The sequence below is a fragment of the Coregonus clupeaformis genome, unplaced genomic scaffold (assembly GCF_020615455.1).
Source record: "Coregonus clupeaformis isolate EN_2021a unplaced genomic scaffold, ASM2061545v1 scaf0923, whole genome shotgun sequence".
In the NCBI taxonomy this organism is placed as follows: Eukaryota; Metazoa; Chordata; class Actinopteri; order Salmoniformes; family Salmonidae; genus Coregonus; species Coregonus clupeaformis.
In genome coordinates, this window is record NW_025534377.1 from 16,008 (window position 1) to 41,111 (window position 25,104).

Sequence of the window (25,104 nt, forward strand, 5' to 3'; positions counted from 1 at the left end):
CCCTACTGTATCCCAGTCCTGCTGTAACCCATCAAATTAATGACCTTTCATTTTATTTAGTTGTGTTAATTGGAAATTTGGGCTTCAGCTTTTTGTAGTTCATAGAGGTTGCATCTTTACCTCATCTTGATTGCACTGCAGTAGTTTTCAGAGAGGGATCAAGCTCAATGGGAGATGCTGTAGCTGTTCAGTCAATACAAAGTGTGTGCTCTTATGAAAGCTGTTTTTGTGTTTAAATAAGAATATTTCGTTACTTAGCCCTTATATTACTATTACATTATTTGTTCACCCAATTTGATATCAGAAGTAATTCCTGGAAATTCATTGACATATTTGCAATAACTGTTTAGAAGTCCACAGTAGTTTTATCCAATTTTTAAAGATCACTGCACTATTAGGGTGTTACACGTGTTTCTTATTACAACTTTCCAACATTTGTTGATTTCATGCGGAGAATATTGAGAATATCTTCGCTGGTTTGGATGATTCTTGGTGTGTTTCCTTGTCCATTCATTAGGCTTGTGATCTTTACAGTATTAAGTTGTGCCAAATGATAATGTATTGCAATATGACCTGTGTTTGTAAATTATATTCATTCTTGTACGTCTTTTTGTCCAAGCTAATGAATGTTGGGGTATTATTAACATATTTATTTAGAAATCATAAAAAATATGATGTACATATTTGCTCACTGTCCGGTGAATGATTGGAAAATGAGAATGTGAATCTAATGGCAAAGTTCTGCATGTTTTTACCCGTCACCTTTTACCACACGGGGGAGCTCTTTGTACAGCTCACAACAATTGCTTTGATTTATTTGAGTTTAAGTAGGACAACATTTTTCTTATGATTTAATGAAATATATTCTAAATTGTGCATCAGATAACGTGTCTTTACACATTTTTCCTGTTTCTGACACTTACTCCCCATTCTCTGTGCCTTGAATACTCAAGTAGAATACCTATTACTGTATGTGTATTACAGCTATGGTATGTTCAAGGTATGATTTAATACAATTGTTCGGGCTAAATTGGTGAAATGAAAGTTTGCATTCAGTTGTACACTGGATGGTCTTGGCTACAGTGGAGTAAGAATACTATGACTCAGGTTCATTATAGGTGCATTATGGCCTATTTAATGCTTAATTTCTATAGCATTATTATAAAGGAGAGCATTTTACAGGAGAAATACTTAGAACTCAGGAACTGAAGGGTTAAGTGCATAACGTAATCAGTAAGGAGTTCGCACATGCTCAGTGTGTTCCTTCTACGCAGAGGTAATGCTAGGGGTTGAGAAGATCTGAGACAGATGAAAACAGCTGTACTTGAAGACCCATAATGCAATTCGGCTGGCATTCTGTTCTGATATTCAGGCTTTGCAGTACATCCACAATGGCTGCGCGAAATCGCTACGCGATCCTTTAATATGCACCCAGCTGAAAAAGGCGAGGAAAAGGGTACCACCGGACCAGTCTCAAAATGACCACCGGCTTCAGCTCGAATTCTTGTCGATTCGCAGATTATTTTGTTATCTGCGGACTTGACACTGAAAGCGGGCTTGAACCAGACGAACTGTCAGGTAAGTGTCGGTCACGGGCTGGGGAACCAATAACAATCATTCTGCATGGTTTATAATGTCTTTCCTAGTTTATGTGTCTTTTATATCGATTTTAGAGTACAATATTATATTCATGTTTAAACATTAAACACATGACAAACAGTTTATTTATAATAAGGTTGAAAACTGGTAATACTGTGTACATCAATAAGTAGGACGGCACATCAGTGTTGTTCATACAAATTCCTATTTTCTACCTTTCCATTTTATGTTATATGCCTAGTCGTTTAGAAGGGATTATTCCAATAAATGTTGTTTGCTTAAAATGCTCGAGAACTGTAGGGCGTCGATGTTCCATAGCCCAGCTGTAATTTAAAGACAACGAAAAACTGTTCATGGATAAACCTCCCCCAGCACTCATTAAGTGGTAAAAAGCAGTACAGACACACATTTACATACGTAAATGTTTCAGACCTTACCAGAAAAATACATGTTTATATTTCTACAATTTGTAAATAACAGGGATGTTTCCCCTATCAGTACTGTCAATGGTAATTACACATGTATAAACAAGCAGATATATACAAGCAGGTTAATAATAGCTACATCCAAGAAGCACATCTGATTTCTTAGTTGTTTATGACATCTGAACCATTTGATTGATTCCCCACTACCTTCTTACACACTTACCCTCAGTGATAAATTGAAATCAATTGATCAATACATGGCAGAATGCGGAGTGCAGAAAACAGAGTGAAGCTGGGGGTATCAGGGACCATAAGGTTCTCCCTGGGGGTCAGAACACTGAGTATGACAGGATGATGTCATTATTAGACTGAGAGGGCCTGCTGTCTCTTGGGAGTGCCATGGGTCTCTGGGGGAGATGAGGATGGTATGATACATAAAGCAGTTGTGTGTGTGGGGGGGGTCTGGTGGTAATTAGGAGGATGTGTGTGTGTGTGTGAGAGAGAGAGAGAGAGAGAGAGAGAGAGAGAGAGAGAGAGAGAGAGAGAGAGAGAGAGAGAGAGAAGAGAGAGAGAGAGAGAGAGAGAGAGAGAGAGAGAGAGAGAGAGAGAGAGAGAGAGAGAGAGAGAGAGAGAGAGAGAGAGAGAGAGAGAGAGAGAGAGAGAGAGAGAGAGAGAGAGAGAGAGAGAGAGAGAGAGAGAGAGAGAGAGAGAGAGAGAGAGAGAGAGAGAGAGAGAGAGAGAGAGAGAGAGAGAGAGAGAGAGAGAGAGAGAGAGAGAGAGAGAGAGAGAGAGAGAGAGAGAGAACTCTTCCTGAGCTCAGGGTGGTAGGTTAGTTGTGTATGAGTTTGAAAATAAGTGAAACTGGTGTGGGGGTGTACCTGAAGATGCTGATCTTGGTTTTCTTGTCAACAACAGTCATGTTTAGGGAAGGAACTTGTAAAATCTAGGACATTGTTTTCAAAGGACAAGTCAGGCTACATTCTTTTTTTGGTAGCCTAAGGATATGTAAGTATGCGCATTTCCCAAAACTCAACTGTTACTTCACAATCAAGCTCTAAAGTATTCTACTGTAAACATCACCTCCTGTTCATGAATATGTACAAATCTGAAGAATAATTTATTCTACTGCAGAGACATTTTTGTTAGTCTCGCAGGTGGTCTCAATCATGAATCAGCACACTTTTATTTTGTGTGTGTCTCATGAGACGTCATTAGTTGCTCTCCACCTCTGTGGCTTGTTTCTGGAGGCTCTCTCTGGAAAGAACAAACCCTTGTATAGTTCAACAAACACAATGAGCATGCGTCCTGTGCCTTGTACAATAATGAGGTATAATGTAGGCAAAGAGAAGACCGTGAACTGCTGTAATATAAAAACATACACAACTCACTGGTTTGTGAGTGGCACTACCCTAGAATGTCTCTCATTTCACTAAACATAGGCCTAAGGTTCTACTTTTCATCAAGGGCCAGTTACTTGCAGGAAGGATGGAAACATCTTTAGATAACACACACACAAGATCTGTCTTATGCAAATGTGTTAACACATCTGATGAGAGAAATTATTAACAGTATTTGCATTAGTTTTTTTTTTTTTTATGTTTGTCGCAAAGACACATTTCCTTCCTCTCAGTGTAAAAGTGGAAGTAGAATCTTTTACAGAAATCAGTCAAGGATGTGTTTACTTCTCTGTTGTTTATCTTGAGAGAATTATGCTATTCAGATTCTTATCATCATTGTCTCCTCTCCTGGAGTACCTGCCTCTCTAATGGTGTAAACAAGGTAGAGAGCAGCTGGTGAAAGTAAAAGTCACTGGGGTGTTCAGCAGGAGATTGCATGTCATTCAGTAATTCGCCAATCTAAGAAGAGTGAATTAGGCAAATAATGGTGGTCCTCTGACCACAGATTAGACTGTAGAAGACTAGAGGTTATCCTGTAGGTTCCATACTTGGCCTTCATGTTTTCTCCTGCAGTGACTCACTCAGACAATGGAAAGCCTTTTTGGGGGCTAAGGGTGCTATTGGCTGAGTTGATATGGGATGAGGAATTTGTCCTCTTTGCCATTCCATGCATAGTTCCAGGGCCATGAGTGCACTGCTGAGACTTGTAGCACGGTTTGGTGTAATGTTACGATAGGCTCTTATTAGACATGCTTGTTACAGACCGTTTCTTGAGTCTGTCAGCCACATCTAAAGAAATTGAAGCTGTTGGCCTGTCAGATATCTCAAGCTGGGTGTTTTATGCAGAATGTGTTTTGAATGATATGCTTCCAGGATTCCTCCTCTTGTAAGATTGGATCAGCGAATAGGAAGTGACTGCATGCCTGGCGGGGTTTGTGAATAGTGAAGACTGCCTAGGGCCAGACCCTAATGTAATCTTCCTCATTGTGGTCAAGGATCGACAGGGTAGGTTATAATAGTTACATGATCAGACCGCCCGCGCGCGTTCACCATCACGTGCATGTTGATTTTGTCCACCCACACCAGACGCGATCAGGACAAGCAGGTTGAAATATCAAAATCAACTCTGAACCAACTATATTAATTTGGAGACAGGTCAAAAAGCATTAAACATTTTAATTGCTGTTGCTAGCTAATTTGTCCTGGGATATGAACATTGGGTTGTTATTTTACCTGAAATGCACAAGGTCCTCTACTCTGACAATTAATCCACAGATAAAAGTGTAAACAGAGTTTGTTTCTAGTAATGGCTTCTTCTTCTTCAGAGTTTATATGGCGGTTGGCAACCAACTTTAAGGTGCATTACCCCCACCAACTGGACTGGAGTGTGGACCTCAGTTCGTCTTTCAATCACCCACGTGGGTATACGCTCCTAAAAACCAATGAGGAGATGGGAGAGGCGGGACTTGCAGCGCGTCAAGCGTCACAAATACTACCAAGTTCTATTTTAGCGCCTGGCCACGCAGACACTCATTGACACTCGCGAGCATTGTGGGTGCAATGATTGAATAACCTGTATGTGTCACGAGTTGCTAAGCCAGAACCCAGAAGCAGACCAGGACAAGGTAAGTTGAAACGAAGGTGAGTGTTTATTACAAATTCAAGAGTGATGCTGAATAATCCAGGGAACAGAGCGGGCGGCGTTGATTAGTTGTTGGGGGTGCAGTGGTTGATCCCATCCTGGGTCGGCAGCCGCCGACCACCAGGCAGAGGTTGGATGAAGGTTCCGGACGGGTGACTGCAGATGGAACAAAACGGGGGTAAGTAAGCAACAAAACAACAAGGTGCAAAAACAACAAAACTAACGCTAGGCTCTAAGACTGATACTCTGGTAAACCTACTGTTCATGGCTAACGATCCGGCAGGGAATGGATGTTAGGCCAGAGCCTAAGAAGGGTGATGATCAGGACCAGGTGTGCAGATTGCTGATGGGATGCAGGTGCGGAAATCAAGAGAGCTCCCCGGAGCGTTCCCGAACCCTCGGGAAACTGGAGATCACGAACAGAAAAACTAGTCACCAGACAGGACCCGACTCAGACTGCCGGGATCGTTACAGTATGTGTACATTTATTTTGAAACGCTCGCGCATGCGACGTGTGCGGTGTGGTCAGCATGTTAGGGAGCATCTTGTCTAATCAGAGAACATTGCAATATATCACATTTTCCCTTCTGCTTTTTTAGCTAGATCCTACTAGCTGACAAAAAAACGCTATTACAGTGTGACTGCAATGTCGTAGCAAGCGGACAATACATTAGCAATGTTGTGAGTGTACAACTCTCTACGGGATGTTGCCACGTCACTGAGACATTGTGGGAATGTTTGTTGTAAACTATATCTGTGAAAAGTGAATCCCTGTGAGTATACCTGTAAATCCCCTCCAGCTGTACACACAGGGCTGTTAGTCACTCCCCCCATCTCCCTTGATCTCTACTTCCCGTCTCCTCCCCCTACTAGTCCACTGTCATGGCCTGCAAACAAATACACACAATTGGCACATTTCCACTGAAGATTTACCTCATTAACATAAAACACTGCCGGCCCACTGGTGTGGGGATAAGTCTCATTGGAAAAGCACCTCTCCATCTCTCTCTACAGTAGAGATCCATGGAGTATGTATCCTCTTAGAGCAACAAGGCCTTTGGATGGTTACATGAATGCTTTCTCATGCAGCTATTTTAGTATCTCTTGATTACGCCCTCCACCACAACTATACTCTGTGGAGATACTGCAAGCAGTACTGTTCCTGCTGTGTGCAGGCTATGTGTTCTCAGGATGAACTTCCTGCTGCCCTCTCGTTCTCAGGCTGCTGAGACCCAGTTAGCACTAGCAGACCTAGCAGAGCTGCTTCATATACGGTAGCAGCAGTGAGTGGGGGAGCTCTTCTTCTCCCTGGCAGACTGGAGGACTCACGTGCACACAGCAAACAGACAGCCCAGCACAAGCTGCTCTGACTGACCAATCTGAGGAGATTATGGGTGTCGTACTTTGTGGACTGAGCAAGCTTCGAGCTGCAGTCTCTAGAGTCTATGCAATCAGTCTGTGCTGTGGTGAGTGTGTCGACTAAAGGCGTCCTCATGCTTTCCAGCCGAAACAGTTCGGAAGAGTTTGTGCATATATCATGATGACATTTTGTGACGTTTTTGTTAGTGTTTGACATCGGTAAGGGTTTTTTCGGCTGTTTGGTTACACAAAATTTTTTCTGAAGGCAAGCCGAGGTTGGTAGCCAAAGTCTACGCCCCTTCGTCGGTGATTGGTCAACAGTAGGGATTCTTCAATAAAGTATTTGTTGTCATTCAACGAGAGATGACTTGTTTTCATGCAAATTTTTCATTGAAAAATACTGCTCCAAACATCTTAGTTGGATGTAAAATTGTGCGACTAACATCTCCTCGGCAAAAACGTCAAAATTAATGACAGATTTCTTGAGTTACTTTAGATTAATTCTGACTATTTTGAGGAAGTGTATACTTGCTACGGCTTCTCAAAATGGACAAACTATTGCCGCTTTTTTCTTATTTTTCAAGTGAAGGTTTTTTATGGGAGTATGTGAGCACACTCGTTCGGTTCGGCTAGCCGGGGTTCGGCTAGGCGCCAGCCGAACTGAAGCATGCTGACGCCTTAAGAAACACAATTAAGGTAGTGTGGTCCATGAAGCAGGCTCAGTTATCACCCCTAAAAATCTGCTGGGATGTTTGTTGGAGAAAGAGGGGCTTGCCCATACGCTGATCTGGCAGCCTTGTGAAATCATAAGAAACACCACAATTCAGGTCACTTGAGATCACAAGCTGATTTGTCAGTTTTACAGTGTGGTTTGAGTCACACACTGGGCTTTCCATGGCTTGTGTTTTGACTCAAACGGTGAAGTCAGGCTGTCAGGATGGATGGGGCTTTCCAGATGGCCCTTTCTCTGATCACCACCAATGATAGGAGAAGGTTTTAGAGGTGAATTGAACAGCTGTGCCTAACTGACAGCTGGCACTCACCCTGTCCTTCTCAGGCAGTTTTGTGTAACGTGTGTATAGAGGCTACACTGTACTGTAGGTTTGTATTGGTTCACAGAGCCCATATATCCTCACAGGAAGCCTCCGTCATCTTTCTCCAAGACACTATCCCATATTGGGTAACACCACCATGACTTAAAACAGATGTGTCCTTTAGAGGGTTGTCTTAAGAACCGGAACAGGAGTGCGCCTGGAGATATAGGCCTAGCAATGTTCTGAAACAGTTGGACCCCAACACTGTATCACTGTACTGACTAGGTTCTCTTATAAGAGTTCATGCCCCCATAATGAGCAGACATTGTGACTTGCCTGAGGACATCCATGTTAGAGGAGAATGATTTGACTGTCTCAGGGGGAGGTATAGAAAATAACATTTTCCTTCCATTCAAAGTAGAAATTGAAAAAGCTGTCAGTGAAAAAGCATATTTCACTTTCATAAGGGGGCTCTGACTGTCAACACGTTGCAACGTGTTGACATGTGAGGAATATGGCGACTAAGGCACTGCATCGCAGTGCTAACTGTGCCACTAGAGATCCTGGTTCGAATCCAGGCTCTGTCGCAGCCGGCCGCGACCGGGAGACTCATGGGCGGCGCACAATTGGCCCAGCGTCGTCCAGGGTAGGGGAGGGAATGGCCAGGGTTGTGGGTTCGATTCCCACGGGGGGCCAGTATAAAAAAAATATGTATTCACTAACTGTAAGTCGCTCTGGATAAGAGCGTCTGCTAAATGACTAAAAATGTAAAATGTAAATGTAATGATGAGGTGAATGAGGATGAGCTGTCTGTCCCAGAATGCCTCAGTGCTGTGACCAGTGCATGATTAGCCCCTCCAGATCATGAGCTCTGACAGGGGAACAGAAACCCACTCTCTCTCTATCCGCTGCCTAAACATGGCCTGAAGCTTTCCTCTGTAGAGCACTGCATTTCCTTGTGTTCCCCCCACAATGAGACAAGATGGTCATCGGCCACCTTTCCATTTCCTCTTTGATTTTTAATAGATTTTTGTGCACAAAGCCTCTTAAGATGGGACTCTTATTTATTTATATTTTTTCATGGAACTCCCTTTGTCCTCTTCTTTTCATTTCAAAATGCTGAAGTTATTAAAGTCCAAAGCTGTGTGATCTCCAGAAAGGACTCTTCATATCCAATATGATAGACTAGTAATTATTAGATGTGATCCGTTCCAAGGCAACATGGACAGATGTCACATAATTGTTTGCCGTGTCACGATCACGATCACAATGTTATTTCTTTTTAATCAATATAACTAACCAGCTAATATCTCTCTCCCTCAGTATGTAATGCACATGCTATAATATTTTCATGACACTGACTTTGCCATCAGGGGCAGTTATATCACTGGCTGCAGCAGCCAAAACGTGGCAAACTTGATGTCAAAACTCTCCTTTATGCGACAGTGTTGGGGTGCAGGGTGAGACCAGATTAGCATATGTATTAGGGGCCCTCCTGCCAGGCTGACGTGATTGGCTGGCTCACAACTTGGTCCTGCTGAGTACACGGGGGACAGGCAGCTGACACACGCAACCCCCCGCCCTATTCAAATGCTAACATCCCTTGAGTTTCCCAGACATTCCCCTCTCTTTAATCCCTCAGTGAATGACATCACTATAAAGCCCCCCACACATGCTCAGTGTGGGTCTGCACTCATATTCACTGGCTGTTAATAATTCATAGGTGTGTTAAAGGAGCTCAAGTCCTAAGGAAGTTTCCTCAGGCATCTTACAGTGTCTAACTAAATACTGTTTAAGCAAATCTGTAACCCTGTGGAATTGAATAATGGCTGTTGAAGTGTGTTATACACATGGAAGTATAATTCAATAGGGGAAACAAGTGTGTGTGACCTTGAAAAATCTAGCCCTCCGGTATTTGTTGGTTTTAGACATTTCGGATGGCCCAGCTGGATCTCTCCTTTCTGTACTTTTATGTAATTCAAAATCACTTTTCAACTCGAGAAGTTGATACTGAGAAGAAGCCAAGCCATCCTTTATTGAGCAATACACATAATACTTCTCTATATTCTGAGATGATGAAAGGCAGATTTCTACACTAAACAAAAATATAAATGCAACATGTAAAGTGTTGGTCCCATGTTTCATGAGCTGAAATAAAAGAACCCAGAAATGTTCCATACACACAAAAAGCTTATTTCTCTCAAATTTTGTGCACAAATTTGTTTACATCCCTGTTAGTGAGCATTTCTCCTTTGCCAAGATAATCCATCCACCTGACAGGTGTGGCATATCAAGAAGCTGATTAAACAGCATGATCATTACACAGGTGCACCTTGTGCTGGGGACAATAAATGGCCACTCTAAAATGTGCCGTTTTTTCAAACAACACAATGCCACAGATGTCAAATTTTTTTTGAAGGAGCTGCAATTGGCATGCTGACTGCAGGAATGTCCACCAGAGCTGTTGCCAGAGAATTTAATGTTAATTTCTCTACCATAAGGCGCCTCCAACGTTGTTTTAGAGAATTTGGCAGTACGTCCACCGGCTTCACAATCGCAGACCATGTGTATGGCGTTGTGTGGGCGAGCGGTTTGCTGATATCAATGTGGTGAACAGAGTTCCCCATGGTGGTGGTGGGGTTATGGTATGGGCAGGCATAAGCTCAAGTCATACAGAACTGAAATAAATGCTTCACATAAGGAAACCTGCCTTTAAATCCCAGGCAGAGATCATGACTGGAGAGAAGCTTGTATAATAAGCTAACTCTGCCCTCTCAGCACCCTGAGGCTCTCTCTATCTCCTCTGCTACGCTCTGTGGAAACAGGAAGCGTTTCTTATAAAGGAGGTTTAGACGGCTGCACGGCAGAGGAGCAGATAGCGTTTTTATGAAAGCGATGATGTCTGTCCATTTGATCTCAGCTCTGCTGCTGAGGAGGCAGTCTGCCATGAAGAAAGGCTCATGCTGCTTCTGTTGAAAGGAAATGGAGACAATTCATTTTCAACATTGGTCACAGCCAGAGGTAAGCTGTGGTCAGGCCATGTTGAGTCACATGATCTAGAGACTCTTCTGTTTGACAGGGAAAAGCAATGATTGGCTGCCACTGGGGCGCTGCTTCCTGAATAGACTATTCTGGACAGAGTTCAGTCTCTTCATAAAGTTAGAGAAAACATGCTTTCAGTCCTACTCATCCTTTGGCATTTGGAATTGTCTCCCTTTGCCATTAAGCAAGGTTTTTACAGTGTGTGAGTTGGTTCAGTGAAAAAGAGCACATTACCCATGTCTCCTTTACGACTAGTCCTAGAAGGTCATTCTTTACATGTCACCCCTGGTTACAGTGTCCATACAGTACATCTCTCTGTGGAAGCTACAAACCCTGAAAGCAATACCAGCGGCCAGACTGGAAATGCCAGACGAGATGGACAGTCTTTTCTGTTCACCCCAGATAATGTTACGAAAAAGGCTAGCAAGACACAAGATAGTGTTCAGGGGCAGAGACTTCTTTCACTTTGCCACAAACTTTAACTGAATGCTACATTAATCTGTTCTTACTCTGTCCAAGGGGCTCCCGAGTGGCGCAGTGGTCTAAGGCACTCCATCTCAGTGCTTGAGGTGTCACTACAGACCCCCTGGTTCGATTCTAGGCTGTATCACAACCGGCCGTGATTGGGAGTCCCATAAGGCGGCGCACAATTGGCCCAGCGTCGTCTGGGTTTGGGTGGTGTAGGCCGGCATTGTAAATAAGAATTTGTTCCTAACTGAATTGCCTAGTTAAATAAATAAACAATTGAAAAAAATTACACTGAACAAAAAATAGAAGATCCTAGAAATGTTCAATATGCACAAAAAGCGTGTTTCTCTCAAATTTGTTTACATCCCTGTTAGTGAGCGTTTCTCCTTTGGCAAGATAATCCATCCACCTGACATGTGTGGCAAGAAACTGATTAAACAGCACGATCATTACACAGGTGCACCTTGTGCCGTGGACAATAAAAGGCCACTCTAAAATGTGCAGTTTTTTCACACAACACAATGCCACAGATATCTCAAGTTTTGAGCGAGCGTGCAATTGGCATGCTGACTGCAGGATTGTCCACCAGAGCTGTTGCCAGAGAATTGAATGTTAATTTCTCTACCATAACCCACCTCCAATATTGTTTTAGAGAATTTGGCAGTATTTTCAACCAGCCTCACAACTGCAGACCACGTGTATGGCGTTATGTGGGCGAGTGGTTTGCTGACGTCAATGTTGTGAACAGAGTGCCCCATGGTGGCAGTGGGGTTGTGGTATGGGCAGGTGTAAACTATGGACAACGAACGCAATTGCATTTAACGATGGCACTTTGAATGCACAGAGATACCATGACGAGATCCTGAGGCCCATTGTCGTGCCATTCATCTGCCTCCATCACCTCATGTTTCAGCATGATAATGCACGGCCCCATGTCGCAAGGATCTGTAAACAATTCCTGGAAGCTGAAAATGTCCCAGTTCTCCCATGGTCTGCATATTCACCAGACATCTCACCCATTGTGCAAGTTTGGGATGCTCTGGATTGACGTGTACGACAGCGTGTTCCAGTTCCCGCCAATATCCAGCAACTTCGCACAGCCATTGAAGAGGAGTGGGACAACATTCCACAGGCCACAATCAACAACCTGATCAACTGTATGCGAAGGAGATGTGTCGCGCTGCATGAGGCAAATGGTGGTCACACCAGATACTGACTGGTTTTCAGATCCACGCCCCTACCTTTTTTTTCTGTGACCAACAGATGCATATCTGTATTCCCAGTCATGTAAAAATCCATAGATTAGTACCTAATTAATTAATTATTTCAATTGACTGATTTCCTTATATGAACTGTAACTCAGTAAAATCATTTCGCTTCATATTGTTGGCATAGTCTCCCTCCCCTAGTTGTGTATCGTTAGGGTTATGTTAACCTAATTTGCATATGACACGCCCACACCGTGTAACATGGACAACCATGACCCATGTTCCTATGTGTTACGTAGGCATGCCACCCTGATGCCACATTGAGGTATGGGAAGTTAGCGCTTTTACTATTTGTCCAGTAGGTTTCCTGAATTAGGAGGCTCCCTAGGCCTTTTAAAAGAAATTAAAACAACAATTTGCATTATCCTGAATGAGATTCCCCCACTGATACAGTACGTTGAGACAGCAGCAAGGTGTGCTGTATGAAAGAGGACCACTGGTTTGTCTCAGATATTTGTGAACAAATGGTTCTCTGCTCTCACAAAGGGGACTTCTGCCCACAGCTGTGTATCTCCAGGTGTTTAGCTGTGCATCCCATTCTCACAGGAAAGCATTAGGACTCTGCCGTCTGCTCCCTGTCTGTCTTACTAATCACCTGCCTTTATGCTGCTGGAGTCAACATGGAGTCATCCCATCCATCTCAGTCCACTCAGTTATACATGGCCAGTGACTGGCATAATATAGAGGATTTTAAATCCCCATCCATACAAGTGTCTTCGATAGATGGAGTAGTTACTCATTACCCGTCTTGTCCCCTTGGCGTAAAGAGTTACTGGTGGCTGTTAATCAACAGGGCTGATTTACTAAGCTCTCCACCATATGTTAGAAGTATGCCCTTTCTTATTTCTCATTCAAGGAAGTGATTAAACCCCTAGATCCTCTACCCCTATCCCATAAATCTCTGCTCTGTCATGTTTTCTTATACAGCAGCCTTGTGAACAGATTGCGCTGAGACGAGGCTGCTGGCCTCCCTCATCTTTATGTCGGTGTGACGTCTGACGTGGTGTAGTACAACCCCATAGGATAATCCATTGTCCTGAGAGGTGGGTGTGCTCCGAAGGCGCCTCATGCTCAAGAGCATGGTGTCGTGTCATGCACTTGATTGAGTTCAACGGCACGCCAGGTGGGTGGAGTTTGCGCCAATGACCAATGGAATCGCATCTCAAATTCAAACCCCACCCATCTAGCGGTCCAAGCAAGTTAAATCAAGCACCTTTTCTCTCCATATTCCCCTCTCCTGATGAAAGATGGGAATGCTCATGCCCATGGTGCTTGGGGATATGGATATAGTATTTCTCCTTAGAAGTCAATAGTGTCTGTCTTCTTCCCCTGTTTCTTGTTTATGCACTCTCTCAGCAGTGTGCAGGTTTTTTGTTGTCACGACCGTGTGTAAATTATGAATTCTGCTGTGTCGCGGGGTTGGGCATTTGTGTGTGGAATCCCAACAGGCCCAGTTAATGGGGTAGAAAAATACACATGGGTGTTCCAGAGGGAGGCCTTGCTCTGAAGGCTGTGAATAACATAAAAATAAGCTGTCTCTCCTCTGTGTGAATGAGCCAAGTGGCCCATATCTTTGCTGCATTTTTTGCAGGGCTCACTTGGTGAGAAGGTCATGGTGTCTTTGCTGTGATCTGTTTTTGATATGTTAGCGATGTCCGCATGAACATTCTGCTGTGATGATGACGAGCTGAGCATTCTGATAACTGAGAGGCATGAGGCATCCCTCTATCTCTGCTCTCCTGAGTCATTCCATCCTCAGCTCAGTTGGCTGTGATGGCACTAGGCATGGTATGTAGGTTGAGCACAGGAGGGGGTCTGTGCTGGAAGCACAGAATCATCTAGAATGTCATTGTATGCTGTAGTGTTAAGATTTCCCTTCACTGGAACTAAGGTGCCTAGCCTGAATCATGAAAAACAGCCCCAGACCATTATTCCTCCACCACCAAACTTTACAGTACAGTGTTCTCCTGGCATCCGCCAAACCCAGATTCGTCCGTCGAACTGCCAGATAGTGAAGCGTGATTGATCATTCCAGAGTACTAGTTTCCACTGCTCCAGAGTCCAATGGGGTCGAGCTTTACACCACTCCAGCCGACGCTTGGCATTGCGCATGGTGATCTTAGGCTTGTGTGCGGCTGCTCGGCCATGGAAACCCATTTCATGAAGCTCCCGACAAACAGTTATTGTGCTGACGTTGCTTCCAGAGGCAGTTTGGAACTCGGTAGTGGGTGTTGCAACCGTGGACAGTGGCCTACTACTTTGTGACTGAGCCGTTGTTGCTCCTAGACGTTTCCACTTCACAATAACAGCACTTACAGTTGACGGGGCATCTCTAGCAGTGCAGAAATTTAACGAACTGACTTGTTGGAAAGGTGGCATCCTATGACCGTGTCATGTTGAAAGTCACTGAGGTCTTCAGTAATGCCATTATACTGCCAATATTTGTCTATGGAGATTGCATGGCTGTGTGCTTGATTTTATACACCTGTCAGCAACAGATGTGGCTGAAATAGCCGAATCCACTAATTTGAAGGGGTTTTTACATAGTTTTGTATATATAGTGTATCTCTGGCCTGGCTGCCACAGAGAGGAAGGGGCCAGTGCTCTCTGAACTGACTCAGCATCATTGTGTAATTGGGACATCAATGGATAAGACCAGTGCTGTGTGTGTGTGCTTAGGCGTATGTACTTGGCCTACTGGCAGATCATGAATTCAGTGGCCCATGACGAATGCTTGTTAAACAAGAGTGTTAATTGATCAATTTTTGTCATTAGGGGCCCTGCCTCAAACAGTATTCTGAGTTAATTGCATAACAAGTGAATTGGCCCCAATGACAATACCTCATAAATGTATGTGTGGTGTTGTTATGTAGCAGTTTGCATACATAGTATTTGTTCTGTTATTTTTGACATAGATGGGTGTGTGGGGTGCATCATCCTTGAGGCACTCAACTGGACAAATTCTAAAATAGCACATTTTCCATAGTCTTAAGGAAATACAAGATAGGTCCTGTACTTGACATGTATGTTTCTCACTCATGGGTGACACAAATTCAGATATGGGGGAGGGGAACGGTCAGGGTGTATGCAAATTAAAATATCAGTAGAACTGAAGTGGCTCTATAGTGATACATTAGATAGACAGTTGAGGTATAAGTGGGTATTCTCTGTGCACTGTTCTCCTGTCTGATTATGCTTGGTATTGAATCAAACAATCAACAGGAAATCAAACACAGGAAATAATTAATGAAATAATTCCCCACTACACCCCACAACAACATTGTTGTGTGAGGTAGATTTGTTTACTGTATTCTGTAGAAGTTGGCTCCTTTCCTCAGCAACCCAGAGTGTTTATCATCAACCACATCATCACTGACCTGGCTGCCACAGAGAGGAAGGAGCCAGTGCTTTCTGAACTGACTCAGACTCATTGGGTAGTCAATGGATGAGACCAGTACTGTGTGTGCGTAGGCGTATGTACTAGGCCTACTGGCAGATAATGAATTCAGTGGCCCATGACAGTGGCTTTTTATATAAGAGTGTTAATTGATCACTTTTATATTGGCTATTAGGGGCCCTGCCTTGGACAGTATTCAGAGATAACTGCATAACAAGGAAGACTAAGCTTAACACTAACTTCTACAGTGATGGATAGGCGTAGTGTTTTTGTGGTGCATTATATAGGCTATTAACTTCTCCATCACTTTGTCAGTATTCTTTCTTTGACATAGTTGTGGGGATTCCTCACTGAGGAAACCTACTGGACAAATACTAAAAGAGCAAATATTCCATGACTTCTTAGGAAATCATGATATGGACTCTATTTGGCATGTACATTTCTCGGTCATGGGTGGTACGTACTGGTATATGTGGGGAGGGGATGGGGTGGGGTATATGCAAATATACATTAACATATGAATAGCTGTATAGTTGTACAGTAGCTAGGTTTTCATGACTGGATAGATAGCCTGTTGAGGTCTGTATGCCGTGCTCTCTGTTTCTCTCCTGTCTGATTGTGCCTGGTATTGTTGACATACCTCTCCATTGTTTGGCTAGTCTAATTGTTCACATTCCTGGACTAGTTTCCAGCCCTGGATTCTAGGCTGTGGACGTGAAAGTAAGCAGCAGAATAAGCAGTTAATCCTACAGCCGCGATTCTACTGCTGTATGTCTGTCTGTGGTTACCGCTCACGTCTTGCCTTATCATCAGGTGGATGATAATTGTCCCCCACGATGAAATCGGGGAGGGGACTGTGGATCTGTCTCCGTCTGTTTGTACGTTATTCACATGCGATATCTCAGACAGCACTGGGACGATATTGACGAAACTTGGGTGAATGATGTGTCTTACCATAGAGATCCGGCATTTACAAAATGACACTGATTGGCCCAAGCTGGGAGCTATAGTAATTAACTGAAATGTGTTATTCACACGCAATATCTCAATTGGCACAAGGGACGGGCGCTACATCATTCGTCTGGGACGACTTGTTAACTGTTGCCTTGTTGCAAGGAGAAGTGATCAACATTTTTAAATGAATAGATTTGGTAGATCATTTTTCATTATTATGACCTCCCCACATTATAATTGAAAGAGGAAGTGCGAACTCTAACATAGCCTATTAGCTAGAAAGGTAACTCCAAAAACATTTTTGCTAAGAACAGCTGTTTAGCTCTGGTTAAACAAAGTAATTTATTTTCATATTTTTTCCAAATTCATTACAAGTTAAAATCAAATTTAGTTAAAGTTCAAAATAACAAAATAATTACAATAGTATTAACACTGGAATGCTAGATGTGCAAGAGATTATGTGCAAATAGAGATACTGGGGTGCAAAAGAGCAAAATAAATAACAATATAGGGATGAGGTAGTTGGGTGGGCTAATTTCAGATGGGCTGTGTACAGGTGCAGTGATCGGTAAGGTGCTCTGACAACTGATGCTTAAAGTTAGTGAGGGAGATAAGAGTCTCCAGCTTCAGAGATTTTTGCAATTCGTTCCAGTCATTGGCAGCAGAGAACTGGAAGGAATGGCGGCCAAAGGAGGTGTTGGCTTTGGGAATGACCAGTGAGATATACCTGCTGGAGCGCATACTACGGGTGGGTGCTGCTATGGTGACCAATGAGCTAAGATAAGGCGGGGATTTGCCTAGCAGTGATTTATAGATGGCCTGGAGCCAGTGGGTTTGACGACGCAACATGTAGTGAGGACCAGCCAACAAGAGCGTACAGGTCACAGTGGTGGGTAGCGTATGGGGCTTTGGAGACAAAACGGATGGCACTGTGATAGACTACATCCAATTTGCTGAGTAGAGTGTTGGAGGCTATTTTGTAAATGACATCGCCGATGTCAAGGATCGGTAGGATAGTCAGTTTTACGAGGGCATGTTTGGCAGCATGAGTGAAGGAGGCTTTGTTGCGAAATAGGAAGCCGATTCTAGATTTAACTTTGGATTGGAGATTCTTTATGTGAGTCTGGAAGGAGAGTTTACAGTCTAACCAGACACCTAGGTATTTGTAGTTGTCCACATACTCTAGGTCAGACCCGTCAAGAGTGGTGATTCTAGTCGGGTGGGCGGGTGCCAGCAGCGTTCGATTGAAAAGCATGCATTTAGTTTTACTAGTGTTTAAGAGCAGTTGGAGGCTACTGAAGGAGTGTTGTATGGCATTGAAGCTCGTTTGGAGGTTTGTTAACACAGTGTCCAATGAAGGGCCAGATGTATACAAAATGGTGTCGTCTGCGTAGAGGTGGATCTGAGAGTCACCAGCAGCAAGAGCGACATCATTGATATACACGGAGAAAAGTGTCGGCCCAAGAATTGAACCCTGTGACACCCCCATAGAGACTGCCATAGGTCCAGACAACAGGCCCTCCGATTTGACACACTGAACTCTATCTGAGAAGTAGTTGGTGAACCAGGCGAGGCAGTCATTTGAGAAACCAAGGCTATTTAGTCTGCCAATAAGAATGCGGTGGTTGACAGAGTCGAAAGCCTTGGCCAGGTCGATGAAGACGGCTGCACAGTACTGTCTATTATCAATCGCGGTTATAATATCGTTTAGGACCTTGAGCGTGGCTGAAGTGCACCCATGACCAGCTCGGAAACCGGATTGCATAGCGGAGAAGGTACGGTGGTATTCGAAATGGTCGGTGATCTGTTTGTTAACTTGGCTTTCAAATACTTTCGAAAGGCAGGGCAGGATGGATATAGGTCTGTAGCAGTTTGGATGTAGAGTGTCACCCCCTTTGAAGAGGGGGATGACCGCGGCAGCTTTCCAATCTCTGGGGATCTCAGACGTTATGAAAGAGAGGTTGAACAGACTAGTAATAGGGGTTGCGACAATTTCGCGGCTAGTTTTAGAAAGAAAGGGTCCAGATTGTCTAGCCCAGCTGATTTGTAGGGGTCCAGATTTTGCAGCTCTTTCAAAACGTCAGCTGTCTGAATTTGTGTGAAGGAGAAGCGGGGGGGGCATGGGCAAGTTTCAGCGGAGGGTGCAGAGTTGGTGGCCGGGGTAGTGGTAGCCAGATGGAAAGCATGGCCAGCTGTAGCAAAATGCTTGTTGAAATTCTCGATTATTGTAGATTTATCGGTGGTGATAGTGTTTCCTAGCCTCAGTGCAGTGGGCAACTGGGAGGAAGTGCTCTTATTCTCCATGGACTTTACAGTGTCCCAAAACTTTTTGGAGTTAGTGCTACAGGATGCAAATTTCTGTTTGAAAAAGTTTGCCTTTGCTTTCCTGACTGCTTGTGTATATTGGTTCCTAACTTCCCTGAAAAGTTGCATATCGCGGGGGGCTATTTGATGCTAATGCAGTACGCCACAGGATGTTTTTGTGCTGGTCAAGGGCAGTCAAGTCTGAGGAGAACGAGGGGCTATATCGGTTCTTAGTTCTGTATTTTTGAATGGGGCATGTTTATTTAAGATTGAGAGGAAATTACTTTTAAGGAACAACCAGGCATCCTCTACTGACGGAATGAGATCTATATCCATCCAGGATACCTGGGCCAGGTCAATTAGGAAGGCCTGCTCGCTAAAGTATTTTAGGGAGCGTTTGACAGTGATGAGGGGTGGTCGTTTGACCGCGGACCCGTTACGGACGCAGGCAATAAGGCAGTGATCGCTGAGATCCTGGTTGAAGACAGCTGAGGTGTATTTAGAGGGTATGTTAGTCAGGATGATATCTATGAGGGTACCCATGTTTACGGATTTAGGGTTGTACCTGGTAGGTTCGTTGATAATTTGCGTGAGGTTGAGGGCATCTAGTTTGGATTGTAGGATGGCCGGGTATTAAGCATATCCCAATTTAGGTCACCAAGCAGTACGAACTCTGAGGATAAATGGGGGGCAATCAATTCACATATGGTGTCCAGGGCACATCTGGGGGCTGAGGGGGGTCTGTAGCATGCGGCAACAGTGAGAGACTTATTTCTGGAAAGGTGGATTTTTAGAAGTAGAAGCTCAAACTGTTTGGGCACAGACCTGGATAGTATGATAGAGCTCTGCAGGCTATCTCTACAGTAGATTGCAACTCCACCCCCTTTGGCAGTTCTATCTAGACGGGAAATGTTATAGTTGGGGATGGACATTTCAGAATTTTTGGTGGCCTTCCTGAGCCAGGATTCAGACACTGCTAGAACATCAGGGTTGGCGGAGTGTGCTAACGCAGTGAATAACTCAAACTTAGGAAGTAGACTTCTGATGTTTACGTGCAAGAAACCAAGACTTTTGCGATTACAGAAGTCAGCAAATGATAGCGCCTGGGGAGTAGGAGTGATACTGAGGGCTGCAGGGCCTGGGTTAGCCTCTACATCACCAGAGGAACAGAGGAGGACTAGAATAAGGATACGGCTAAAGGCTTTAAGAACTGGTCTTCTAGTGCGTTGGGTACATAGAATAAAGGGGGCAGATTTCCGGGTGTTGTAGAAAAGATTCAGGGCATTATGTACAGACAAGGATATGGAAGGATATGAGTAAAGTGGGGGTAAACCTAAGCGTTGGGTAACAATGAAAGAGATAGTATCACTAGAGGCACCACTGAACATTAGATTTTTATTCGGTACATGAAAACTTAAGCGAAAAAGTACATTTTGTGTGCACTACGTCATAAAGCATTGATTTTCTTATCAGTTTGGTGGAAACACACCACTGGTGGGGAAATGTGCATATTTTCTTTATGTTTCTTCAGCTTTTTTCCGCTGTCACTACTTTTTAGTGGGGAAAAAAAGTATTTAGTCAGCCACCAATTGTGCAAGTTCTCCCACTTAAAAAGATGAGAGAGGCCTGTAATTTTCATCATAGGTACACATCAACTATGACAGACAAAATGAGAAAAAGAAATCCAGAAAATCACATTGTAGGATTTTTAATGAATTTATTTGCAAATTATGGTGGAAAATAAGTATTTGGTCAATAACAAAAGTTTCTCAATACTTTGTATATACCCTTTGTTGGCAATGACACAGGTCAAACGTTTTCTGTAAGTCTTCACAAGGTTTTCACACACTGTTGCTGGTATTTTGGCCCATTCCTCCATGCAGATCTCCTCTAGAGCAGTGATGTTTTGGGGCTGTCGCTGGGCAACACAGACTTTCAACTCCCTCCAAAGATTTTCTATGGGGTTGAGATCTAGAGACTGGCTAGGCCACTCCAGGACCTTGAAATGCTTCTTACGAAGCCACTCCTTCGTTGCCCGGGCGGTGTGTTTGGGATCATTGTCATGCTGAAAGACCCAGCCACGTTTCATCTTCAATGCCCTTGCTGATGGAAGGAGGTTTTCACTCAAAATCTCACGATACATGGCCCCATTCATTCTTTCCTTTACACGGATCAGTCGTCCTGGTCCCTTTGCAGAAAAACAGCCCCAAAGCATGATGTTTCCACCCCCATGCTTCACAGTAGGTATGGTGTTCTTTGGATGCAACTCAGCATTCTTTGTCCTCCAAACACGATCGAGTTGAGTTTTTACCAAAAAGTTCTATTTTGGTTTCATCTGACCATATGACATTCTCCCAATCCTCTTCTGGATCATCCAAATGCACTCTAGCAAACTTCAGACAGGCCTGGACATGTACTGGCTTAAGCAGGGGGACATGTCTGGCACTGCAGGATTTGAGTCCCTGGTGGCGTAGTGTGTTACTGATGGTAGGCTTTGTTACTTTGGTCCCAGCTCTCTGCAGGTCATTCACTAGGTCCCCCCGTGTGGTTCTGGGATTTTTGCTCACCGTTCTTGTGATCATTTTGACCCCACGGGGTGAGATCTTGCGTGGAGCCCCAGATCGAGGGAGATTATCAGTGGTCTTGTATGTCTTCCATTTCCTAATAATTGCTCCCACAGTTGATTTCTTCAAACCAAGCTGCTTACCTATTGCAGATTCAGTCTTCCCAGCCTGGTGCAGGTCTACAATTTTGTTTCTGGTGTCCTTTGACAGCTCTTTGGTCTTGGCCATAGTGGAGTTTGGAGTGGAGGACAGAGGAGCCTCTTAAAGAAGAAGTTACAGGTCTGTGAGAGCCAGAAATCTTGCTTGTTTGTAGGTGACCAAATACTTATTTTCCACCATGATTTGCAAATAAATTCATTAAAAATCCTACAATGTGATTTTCTGGATTTTTTTTCCTCAATTTGTCTGTCATAGTTGACGTGTACCTATGATGAAAATTACAGGCGTCTCTCATCTTTTTAAGTGGGAGAACTTGCACAATTGGTGGCTGACTAAATACTTTTTTTCCCCACTGTAAATGCCAGCTAAAATAAGCAGAATAACATGTTAAAGCAGACACACAATTAATCAATCACGTTACTCAGGAAAGAGGCTTTCTTTTCCACAGCATCATCAATAATCGATGTACTGTGTGTCATCACTGAGGAAAATGATGGGTAAGGCCAGACAGGTTTACCTGTCAGACCAATCAGTAATGGTCCTATTTGTGGGTTATCACAGAGAGAAAGTTATAAATCTGAAGGGTTAGGGAGGACGGTCTGGGAGAGTCTCTGGATTGGACCGGATCTCCTGACTCAGGAAAGACAAGAGAGTGCACGTCATACATCCCACGCATCCCACACAGCCACCCTCAGCTCTAAAATGCGGTGTATAATGTGTGACAGCCGGACTGGAGGAGGACTGGACCCTAGCCATGGCACAGAGAGAGAGATGCAGACCTAGGTTTCTCTCTCCTTCTGTGTGTCTAAAACAGCATAACACTGAATGAATCAGCAGACTGACACCTGTGCAATAGCAGGTGTACTATAAACTCACCAGGGATGGAGAGAATTGAACAGGCTGGCATTTACTCACTCTTCAGTTGACTATTGGACCTTAGTAACAGCAGTCAGTATAATAATAATAATGTCATTGAAACATATGTAGATGAGAGGTATTTCTTTGACAGAGATGTGGGGGGCTTCCTCTTTGAGGAAACCTACTAGACAAATACTAAAAGAAGCAAGTATTCCATGATTTCTTAGGAAGTCAAGATAAGCTCTATACTTGGCATGTAGGTTTTCTCAGTCATGGGTGGCACACATTGGGGGTTATTGGGGGAGGGGAGGGGCGTGGCATATGCAAATTGTACCGTACAATAACATCCATCCCCCAGGTTTATCTAGCTTTGTGGACAGTGTAGGAAGGAACACAGGGACCAGTCTAGAGAGTCTTATTATGATCTCTCACTGACTGTCTTAGGATACACATGATCTACCAACTTCTACCTCAGGCAATCAAGAACATGTTTGTTCATAGCTTTGACTAGAGAAAAACAAAGGCAACAGTATAGAATGGAGACTGTTTATTATTGATGTTTCAGCTGCCAGGCCTTTTTCAAGACAAGACTCAATGGGACAATGCACTGTTATGACCATACAGGGAAGAATGTGCGTCATTCATAACTTTGACTTACAGCAGAGCACATATTTTTGTATACTTTCAGAATAACTTATTGTTTAACAAATACCTTCTTTGTTCAGACCCCTAGTCTGTTTTTTATAGACCTGTGTCTGCCACATTCCACTTCTTCTGAAACACTATAGTTAATGTGTGTTTTTCAGGATCCTCCACTATCCCCTCAGGTATTTTTAAATGATCTCATCCTCCATCAGTTACATTTACATTTACATTTTAGTCATTTAGCAGACGCTCTTATCCAGAGCGACTTACAGGAGCAATTAGGCTTAAGTGCCTTGCTCAAGGGCACATCGACAGATTTTTCACCTAGTCGGCTCGGGGATTAGAACCAGTGAACTTTCGGTTACTGGCTCTTAACCACTAAGCTACCTGCCGCCCCACAGTTACACAGTGTTGCTTCCTTCAGAACCAGCACAGGCCTGATCATATTCCCCCATGTATTATAACACACAGATACAGCTCTTCAAGTGTGTTCACTGTAATACCATAATCCACAGCATAGCACTGACAACAGGGATTAATCATGGGCTTTGGAGAGGAGAGGAGAGCACTGCATTGCTACAGCAACATACATAATTCTCTGACAACCCACCCAGCTGGTTTAGACAGAAACCTGACAGAAACCTCCTAAACCTGACAGAAACCTCTGTGCCTCCATACACACATGAAGAGGACGTGTTGTTCCCTCAGTGCTTCTCTCACCTATAGGAGAACACTGTCAGAACCCTTCGGTCCTGAGTAACTCCTGCTGTGTATGCACATATTGAGAAGTGATGCGGTACTCAGCAGTAGCCATGTGATTAATTACTGTTGTTTTATCTGTTGTGTAGCTTTATGCCAGTATATAGAGGCTACTAAATTCAGAGATGGGGCCAGAGGATTGGCGAGTGCAGATGAAGGTAACCCCCCCCACCCCCCCACCAGCCCCCCTCCTCAGAATGACCTCATCTCCGCTTGCTCCTTTAACCTGACACGCCCTTCTTTCACAGCACTCTCCTTTTGTTGATTTTTAATGTTTCTGAGAACTCAGTTCTGCACAGGTGAGGGAACTCTGCGAGCACTTTTCCTTCTGACCTTCCTCCCTCTCTCCTCCTCCTCCTCCTCCTCCTCTACCTCTCACCTCCTCTTTTGGCAGCTAGCTACTCAACAACAAGCCAATCTGTTTGACAATCACTACGTCTCTACATCACACACACCCAGTTCTACCTACCAGCGCTGGTGTTGCTTGGCCAATGTGTACTCTTCCCCTCCACTCTGAATGACTTATCAATCATGTCTTGGTGTGTGCATCACTTCTGCTTTCACTGTGGGTCTGAATCAATTTGATTTGTGTTGGTTTGTTTGATTGATTGATTGTTTTGCGGGTTGCTTTGCCTGTATTGCCATAAAAGCTGTCACTTTACTGGTACTCCTACATGTAGAAGTTTGTTTTCTTATAAGCAACAAAGCATTGTCTTTTTCTGAATAGATGTATACAAACAAAACCCAATACATAGTATTATTATCTGACTATTTGACCTCTTTGGCAGCGGTTACCTTCCTTCACTGGCCCAGTACATGATGCTGTTGACAGCTTTACATGATGCAATACAGCCTTTCTCTCCAGACCACTGTGCTCACTTCCTATTTCCTGTGTGGAGGGTTGTCTTGTGCCTCAAGCCTGCTTCTGATTGGGACTATGCATCCTTTTGCGCTTCTGTTGCTCTTTGGGCCCTGAGTCCTGAATTTATTTCCTTCTGTCTTTTTCTCTGTCACTATTTCTCCCTCTCTTTCAGGTGAGAATTTTGAGCAGAGTCCACTGCGGAGAACTTTTAAATCCAAAGTTCTAGCGCACTACCCAGAGAATGTGGAGTGGAGTCCATTTGACCAGGATGCCGTTGGCATGGTAAAGGAACTGCGGAATGTGTAACTAACACAAAGTGTATTTTCTTTGAAGCTACACCCATTTCTGTTTCCAGGGTTTACATCTGT

General features: G+C 43.8%; 1 protein-coding gene and 2 non-coding genes across 3 annotated transcripts in view; 1 reads left to right on the plus strand and 2 right to left on the minus strand.

Annotated features, from left to right (window-relative positions):
- The first annotated feature begins 1,312 nt into the window (after positions 1 to 1,312).
- Positions 1,313 to 25,104, plus strand: part of LOC121556201 (DENN domain-containing protein 5A) — a 47,865-nt gene continuing 24,073 nt past the window's right edge. The window contains 3 exon segments of the mRNA XM_045217121.1: positions 1,313 to 1,578; positions 23,964 to 24,032; positions 24,909 to 25,018. Coding sequence (XP_045073056.1) covers positions 1,479 to 1,578; positions 23,964 to 24,032; positions 24,909 to 25,018 — 279 coding nt within the window. The 5' untranslated portion in view covers positions 1,313 to 1,478.
- Positions 15,969 to 16,023, minus strand: LOC121563021. Its single transcript, XR_005999727.1, has one exon. It is a non-coding gene; the product is annotated as a U7 small nuclear RNA (small nuclear RNA).
- Positions 22,629 to 22,684, minus strand: LOC121556202. Its single transcript, XR_005998116.2, has one exon. It is a non-coding gene; the product is annotated as a U7 small nuclear RNA (small nuclear RNA).